The sequence below is a fragment of the Saccostrea cucullata genome, unplaced genomic scaffold, assembly GCF_032062105.1.
Source record: "Saccostrea cucullata isolate Sc308-1 unplaced genomic scaffold, CSIRO_AGI_Scuc_v1 ctg2613, whole genome shotgun sequence".
Taxonomy (NCBI): Eukaryota; Metazoa; Mollusca; class Bivalvia; order Ostreida; family Ostreidae; genus Saccostrea; species Saccostrea cuccullata.
The window spans coordinates 49,498-58,149 of NW_026921129.1; the positions used below are offsets into that span (position 1 = coordinate 49,498).

The window sequence follows — 8,652 nt, forward strand, 5'->3', positions numbered from 1 at the left end:
GTACAAACCAGTAGAGCTACAGTCTCGACAGAGACTTCTGGTACTTAAACGATTTCTATCAGTAGGCCACTCCCTTACGGCATACTGCATTTGTTCCATGTTTTCCTCGATGTTACATGAAGAAAAACATAATTATACTTATTTATTTAAAACCTTGGTCTGCTGCGGAATTGAGGTTTGGCTCAGTAGTACTGACGTCATAAACGTTGTTTGACAAACCATCGCGCTTTGACGTGCCGCACCATCGGGCATTGGCGCAGACCATCGGACTTTGGAGTCCCATCTCGCTTGGGAGTCCCATATATATATTTTGTTTCCTTTCCTTCCATTCAAGAATCCTTGACTGTACATAAGAAACTTTGCAGAAGGAAGAAATCCTCAAGTGAAAAGTATAAAAACTGTTTCTGTATTGCATGGGATTGAATGGTTTGTCACTGTGAATGGGCTGGTACCAGACTACATGCATGGTGTTTTATTAGGATTGACAAAGCAGATGTTAAGTTTGTGATTTCATCGTCGAATTCAGTGCTTGTTGTCACTTCTACAGATGCACCAAGCTTGGTCTCCCCATCTTATGAATCACCTGTCTCTTCATTGATAATAAAATCAGGATCATTAGGATCTTCAGTGAAGCTTTCCTCCAAGACTATCAAATAACGTTTCAGGTTCCTCGATTTCCAAGGAATTATTGTTGCTATCAAGTTTACTAGAAATAGGAAAGTCAGGACTCAAGTCTAGAACTGGATCGACTGAATCTGCATCCTTGCTGTTAAGAGGACACGTCTCATCAGAGGCCAAAGCTATAACAGGGTCGACTTCATATGTCTGATTGTTTGAAATATCATTTTCACATAAGTGGTCTAGTAGCAACTAAGCTTCTTCTACATTCATCTTTGGTAGATGTTAAGTTGACAGTCATAGAAAATTGATCTGATTTCCCGTTCAAACGAATTAGGGTCTACCGATGCAGCTAATGATAGAGAAAAATATTGTAGATATTTACAATTTCCCTTCAGAATTCTCTCACACTGAGGCACGGTAATTCTACACCACACACATCAAGGGTAATCATATTTTGTACTGATGCAATTTCTACTAATTGTTCAGGTGTAATGTTAGTAAATGACAAGTAAAGGTGGTCTAAACTGAAACAGTTATGAATTTCACGAAAGTCAATGTCTTTTAGGAATTTGTAGCCTATAAGGTCTAATACTTCTAATGCTGGAGTTTTCTGGAGGAATGAAAGTGATGAAATTGGACTGTATGATATGACTAGCCAATAAAGATACCCAGACCTCTCCAGCGAACACTCGATCAAAAAATCAGGAATGGGGACTGTAAGATTAAGGCCTGGTAATAAAAATCTTCTGAAGCAGCTTGAATGTCGAAATTTTCTTTCAAGATTACAGACTTTCACAGAAATTTCTGTGTCAAAATCAAGAAATCGCCACAGTATTGAGTTGTCTTCTTTAAGTAAATGCAGCCGTTTACATGTCCTATTCACAACTTGGAGTAAAAATTGCAGATCAAAAAATTTGAAAATAGAGAACACTTTGTTGTCTGGGAGTTCTGTTAATTTCAACCTATGACAAAAATATTCATACGTATATATATATATTAGATGCATTAAATCAAATACTTATAAAATATTAAAATTAGGTACCAAGTTTTTACAAATTAAACATGTTTACATGGTTAAAGAAGACCTATTATTTACATTAAAATAATCATTAATATTAATTAGGACCCCGCAAGGATTTGCGGATGCCCTATAGTAATCACTCTGTCTGTCCGTCTGTCATTCTTCCGTCCACAAATTTTCTGTTTTTTTCTAATAACTTTTTTTATGGTTGTCCAATTAAGTTCAAATTTGGTATGGTAGTTCAGTAGGCAGAAATACATATTTTGATGCTAAGTTTGGTTCTCTATGTCTTCTGGTTTGGAGCTGGGGTGGTGGGGTAGATTCCTTAACTTTATATAAGAATGAATTGGGAAAGAGAGATAACTTCTGAAAATGTTGTAAACTGAATACTGCAATGAATGAGCCCCTTGGGATTAATTAGCTTTCCTCCTGAAGAAAATCCAAAGGATTTATCTTTATCTGTCACATTGAGATTAATTACCACCTCTGTCTGCAAATGAAGTTTGTTTTAAGTTAAGTCCATTTGGAATGCTATGAACACTATGAAATGTGGATTGAAATATAAATGTTTTTACTTTATTTTTGTTGAAATAGCCTACACGATGAGTTCTGATTTCATTGACTTCTAAAAAGAAGAAATAGATTAAAGAAGATATATTTTTTTATTTTTATTTGTTTATTTATTTATTTTTTCTTCATGAAAATTCAAGAATGTTATTAATTTTTAAGGCAGTTGGATAAAAACCTCATGCTATCATTACTGAAAAAGTTCTTATAATAAATTAAGAAGAAAATAATAAGAGAGAACTACAATTAATCCCTTGGGATTAATTATCTAGCCTGCTGCAGAAAATTTAGAAGGCTTATCTTTATCTGTCACTTTAAGATTAATGAAAACCTTTGTCTGCAACTGCTGTTTGTTTTGAAGTTAAGGTCAAGCCTTCATGATATGCATTTGCATTCATTGAAGGCTGGCATAAATTTATATAACAAAAGCTTCACTATTATTTAGATATACATTCCGTGTTAAGTTGTTCTTTACTGCCTTATGTAAAATAAATACAAGGATATTATTTACGGGTTTTTGGATATTCGGGAATTTTCTTCAAATTTTAAGAATACAGTTGTTGTTTCTTATTCGTCATATATTTCTTAAATTATTCCATAAGCTGCACCCTTATAATTCTACCCCAGGGCGGGGCCCTTGCTGACTGGTCAGTTTTCTAGTTCATTTTAAAGACAAAAATGTTCTAACTCCTCATACAGGACAAAAATGTTTTATTACATAATGTTCTATCTCCATTTTTTAAGTTTTAGGGTTTTGTTATTGTTTTTACTGGAAATTTTAAACATTTTTAATTGAATTGAATAATTAGCTCTTCTGAGCCAAAGGCTCAAAGAGCTAATGCTATGGCCATTTGTGCGGTATGCGTTAACTTTTTAGAATATGGCCATAACTCAAGAACCCCTTGGCCAATCAGTGGCCAATTTGTCACAGGGTATCCTTGGCCCAAGAGCTACCATTTATACTAAAATAAGGGTAGATAATCAGGAAAACAAAACCAAAATTACTGGTTGCAAAAAAATCTTCTTCTCCAGAACCACCAGGCAGATTTTCACCAAACTTACATACAATGATCAGGATATCTTGAAGATTAAAAATTGTTCAATGCATGACCCTGGGGCAAAGGGCGTGGTCTCAAGGTCACTTCAAAGTTGACCTAAATTTACAATTAATGAAAATGTCTATATTTTGTTTACTATAAGGACTAGGATCATCAAATATTGTAAGTTGATGCATCTTAGGACTTAACATCATGTTAACTCAAAAATAGGTCACGGTGACCTAATTTTTTAATTTTGCGGGCATTTGTTTTCAAATTGATTTGAAGGCATATTTTGGACACTTTAAGGTCTATGATCATCAAACTTTGTCAGTTGATGCATCTTGGGTCCTTGAACAACGTCAACTTAAAAGTAGGTCACTGTGACCTACTTTTACAATTTTGCAGGCATTTGTTTTCAAATTGTTTAAAAGGCATATTTTGATTACCTTAAGACCAACGATCATCAAACTTGCTCAGCTGATGCATCTTGGGACTCTGAAAAATGTCAATCAAAATGTAGGTCACTGTGACCTACCTTCGACATTTTATGGCTAATTTCAGTATCTTAGGTATTGGCTTAGAATCATCAAACTTTGTGAGTTGATGCATCTTGGGTTTTCGGAGAGTGACGACTAAAAATTAGGTCACGGTGACCTACTTTCAATATTTTATGGCTATATTTATGTATCTCCAGTACTTATCGGCTTGGAATCATCAAACTTTGTCAGTTGATGCAAATTGGGTTTTCAGAGAATGTCGACCAAAAAGTAGGTCACAGTGACCTACTTTTGAATATCTCAGGTATTTATTGGCTTAGAACTGGTTTCTGCGAAGCACTCTATTTTCTGCAATAAAAGAAATATCCGAAACATGTATTTGTTGTCAATATTTATATTTACACAAAGACATCTAATAGCCATTCAGGCTAAAATTTACTATATTCAAAATCAGAATTTAAACAAATATGTATATGAGGTGCCAAATATTAATAAGTGAAACTTTTTAATGATTTCTGTGTGTGAAAAAGTGTTAAATAATGATAAGTTTAAAATGGATTTCCTTTCTTATACTTTGATTAAATAGTTTTTCCACAAATTTCAATTCAGCATTAATACATGTACATACGCTAATCTTTGTCCTGAAGGTTGTTGACAGTGACACTTCATTCCGATAAGAATTTGTCACTACGTCAGTTATTTGAACATAATCCCCAGGTCGAACACTTTCTTCAGTATTTTCTCTCCAGAGAGAAACTTTACATCTGGAAGATGTATTTTCAATGTAGATGTTCTTTACTTTTGTCTTTTCTTCTTTGAATAACACACCGGTCACGGTAGCCTAGTGGTAGAGCGTTCGCTTCGTGATCGGGAGGCCCGGGTCCGATTCTCGATCGCGGCGCCGCGTCATACCTAAGACGTAAACAAAGGTTGTGACTGTTCCTTCGCCAAGCGCTCGGCACTAGAAGTGAAAGTCACGGGTCTTTCGGATATGACCTTAAAAACGTAGGTCCCGTGTCACGGTAGGCGTTGGCACGATAAAGAACCCTCACTGCTCAATGGCCCTGAGTGCCGAGTATAGGTCTAAATTTGAAGCCTTTCACCGGCATCGGTGACGTCTCCATATGAGTGAAAAATTCTCAAGAGGGACGTTAAACAATATACAATCAATCAATCAATCTTTGAATAACACTTCTCTCGTTGCTTCTTCCTGTAATTGTTAAATTCAAAATATACAATATTTTAAAATAATAATTTCAATATGGTTAACAATAACTTTTTTCCACTGTCATCTACTTGTATGTAAAATCTTAAGGAAAAATTAATGATCTTCAGTTGATAGATTACTTGTACGCCTCTTTTAACGGACATCACTTTGTATTTTTAGAAACACTTCTTTTTATTTCAATTCTTACAAAGCACTCTCAATATAAGTTTAAAGCAACTAAAAGAATTATTATGTCAAACATATATAAAACACACCTTACCTGAACCACTTTGCCTCTGACTGTAACCCTTGCTTTAGGTGGAAAGTCAAGTGCCTCTTTCACATTTACCACTGGTGCTGGAGGAGGATTTAATATTTCTCTCCCACGTTGCTGTATGGCTGCTGGGAGTTCAAATTCAAAAGGTGCACAAGTAAATACTTTCGTGTTTGATGTTACAACTACTCCATCCGTTTTCTTGATGACATTTCGTAAAATGAGGTACTGTCCTTCTTTAAATCTAGGAAACTTTGTTGAGTCATAGATCGTGCATTTTACTGCTTTTGAGTGATCCACAACAGCAGCATTCATTAGACTTTTGCTTTCATTTTTGTCGTTTCTATAGTTCACTACATCGGTGATGGCAACAACTTGAATCTTTAAACTTTTGGTATAAGGAACCTGTCCACTTTGAGTCATCAGATCCTCTACGGAAATTGTGGTTGCCTAAGAAACAGTTGTTTTCAAGTGTTATTTATAATGTAATTGAAGGTAGATTTGGTGTTTCTTATTTATCACTTTTTAAAGATAAATTATCCTACATTCTCCAAGTCATTATTCACAATTCCATCTCCAAGTTTATTATTATTTTTTAAAACAAATTTTCAATATAAGTATACTAACAAATCTTTCTAGAATTATATATGTGCAAAACATGTACACCCTAATATGTCTATTCAAAGTTTGCAAACCATACCCGCTTTTAAACTCTTATGATTTACAAAATCTGCCTCTTATTACACTTATTTATAAGTCTTGTTTTTAACCTGTCATCAGATAACAGGTATAAATATGCTGAAAAGGTGCATATACTTTACCAATTTAATTTTCCAACAAGCTTAAAATAAGCCTATTGAATTTCTAGAAGATGACTGCGAAAACAATTTACACCTATATGCAAAACATGTACACCCTAATATGTCTATTCAAAGTTGGCAAAAACATCGATTAAAGATTACCGGTATGTAAAGTACTAAAAATTATTTTAATATTTAGATTGGAATTAAAAACATACATACCATGCTAGCTTTCTACTTCTCCAACGCTTGGTGTAAAATGATCACGATGGAGACGCCAATTAACGAAGTGTCAAAAGTTGCAAGAGGGTGGAGACTCTGGGGCCAGAGAATGCAAGTTGTGGAACTTTTTATAAATTTCAACACTAGTCTATTAAATCTGTCATTTCAATTTCCGACAAAATTGGTTAGGTTTATTATTCAAACAACAGTAGGTAATTGATTCTGACAGAGGTACAGATAGGGAGGGTTCTGTATAATAATGATGCTAGCCATACAACCAATTTAGGTTCTGAGTCTTGAAACTGGAAATTGAAATGACAGATTGTAAATTTTTCATGTTAAAATTGACATAAAAACATCCACCTCTTGTGACCTCCGACAATCCAGAGAACGGACAGCGCTGGAGAGAGAGAGAGGGGGGGGGGGTAATTGGCAGAAATATTTTATGACTGCAAAGATGTCAACAAATGAATAGCTTGATAAATCTGTTAGAAAACAGATGATGAATGATATTCAGTAACAAACTAAGGTCAGATTTATCAGCGACTCTGCAATGCTAATCTTTAAACTTAAAGTCTTAACAGATTTAATAAAATATTATATAGCTGAAAAATATACAATGGACTGGTAAAGGAGAAATGGTCTCCAGTTTCAAATTTTTCCCGATTATTAATAACCAAAAAAAAAAATACACTCAAAAAATAATGTGTTCATATACTAAAATCTGTTCATTAATTAGATTGCAAATTGATTAGAAAGCTATTATAGTATTGACTTTTTTAAAGCTGAAATGTTAATTACCAAGAATTGCAAAATAACATGGAACAAAGCAATACAAACGACCCTTTTTAAAAAAAACTTGTTTGAACATAAAAAAAAGGTAGGAAATTGAGACACGATCTTCCTCCTAGCAGCACAATGTTTGATACCAGATTAATCTGTCGAGACTTCTATATGATTAATCTGTCAAAAATCAAGGTACGCCCGCAAGAACAGTCGTAAATTTGACCTCTGTTAAGAATGTTTCAGATTAACTCAGCTCTTTAATTGCCCCATTTACTGATAGTTTACAATCAATATTATCTATATCACTTCATTTGTTGATGTCTTTCATAATTTTTTCTTTTATTCTTTCAATTCAATAAAAAATTAAAAATAATGCAACATTCACATAATTTCAATGGGAATGCTTGGCATACATGTACGTACAAGAGTTCATTTATGTAAACAATGCACACATGGCGATCGGATGCAGTAAGGACTTCCATCATTGTTCTATAATTAGAGGTGGTCTTATCAAGCTTGAATATCGCACGGAGAACTGCACTCAGTGATCTGTTTTGGTTTCCCCGAGACACATTTAAATTCTACATTTTAATTGAAAATCTACGTCAGCGAGAGTGTTTTTATCAGCGAATGAGCGCAGCATGTAGGGTTCTTTACATTACTGATCACCTGTCTGTACTCTGTATGATGCGCACATTGAAAATCTACGTCAGCGAGAATTTTTATCAGCCAATGAGCGCGGCCAGCAGCGCACTGTTAACATTACTGATCACCTGTCTGTATACAGCGCACAGGCAAGACAGTTTATCAAAGTCAACGTGATTTGCCGCTAGATGGCGATCGCAAATTCCCTTCCGCCGCAGATGAGCGGTACCAATAGAGCGGAGGCTTTAAAGCCTCCGTCTAAAAATATATATACTCGTATATATAATTAAAAAATATTAAAAAACAACCTAGCTATTAAACTTTTTTTTTCAGAATTTACTCCTGCTCAATCTGTGAAAAAATTCAACTGATTTTTTTAAACTCGATACCCGGTGTGTATAAATCTGTTACTAATTTTGCTGTAGTAAATGTAATTTCTGCATCTGATAGACTAACCCTACACTTAGACATTATACTACCGATGATAAATTGTTGATATGGGCTTGATATATGTTATTCATTTTCTCTCAAATTTGTCTTGAATGTCATTTTCATCCTAAAACATCTTTTTATCTTAGATACTGAAAGTACAAGTTCCAAACACTGTACCTTCATCTAAGATAAGGACGAAGCTTCAAGTCTGTGAGGAAAACGATTAATCTAACAAGACTTCGCATATCATTCAAATTACTGTAGATCACTTCATTTTCGAGACATCTTATTTTCGCGAGATAGTCATTACGTGTAACTATTTATTAGCATGACAATTTTTTTTTTACGAATTGTGGTTATTGTTCTTACTGTAAGGAGTACTTATATATGTGCGAGAGAGAACACTGTCTCGCTTAGTTATGCGGAAATAAATTTCTAATAAAAAGTGATTTACAGTAGAACAAAACCATACCTCTTTGGCTCTGTAGGATCACGAAATCCACTTATAAATGCATTTGCATCTCACATACCTCAATCAAG

General features: G+C 34.3%; 1 protein-coding gene across 1 annotated transcript; it reads right to left on the minus strand.

Annotated features, from left to right (window-relative positions):
- Nucleotides 1-624: 624 nt before the first annotated feature.
- On the minus strand, nucleotides 625-8,295 carry LOC134259230 (uncharacterized). Its single transcript, XM_062741830.1, has 5 exons — nucleotides 8,290-8,295; nucleotides 5,234-5,677; nucleotides 4,934-4,956; nucleotides 4,375-4,582; nucleotides 625-825 (listed from the first exon to the last, which is right to left on the minus strand). Exons 1-5 carry the CDS (start codon nucleotides 8,293-8,295, stop codon nucleotides 625-627), a joined length of 882 nt encoding a protein of 293 aa, XP_062597814.1.
- Between the last annotated feature and the right edge of the window lie 357 nt (nucleotides 8,296-8,652).

Excerpts from the sequence above, each read along its gene's own strand:
- LOC134259230 (XM_062741830.1), bottom strand. Across the intron at positions 4,957-5,233 it reads TCAGAGGCAAAGTGGTTCAG|GAAGAAGCAACGAGAGAAGT; the intron begins GTAAGGTGTGTT and ends TAACAATTACAG. Across the intron at positions 826-4,374 it reads CCTTCAGGACAAAGATTAGC|ACATATGAAGTCGACCCTGT; the intron begins GTATGTACATGT and ends TCAAACAATCAG.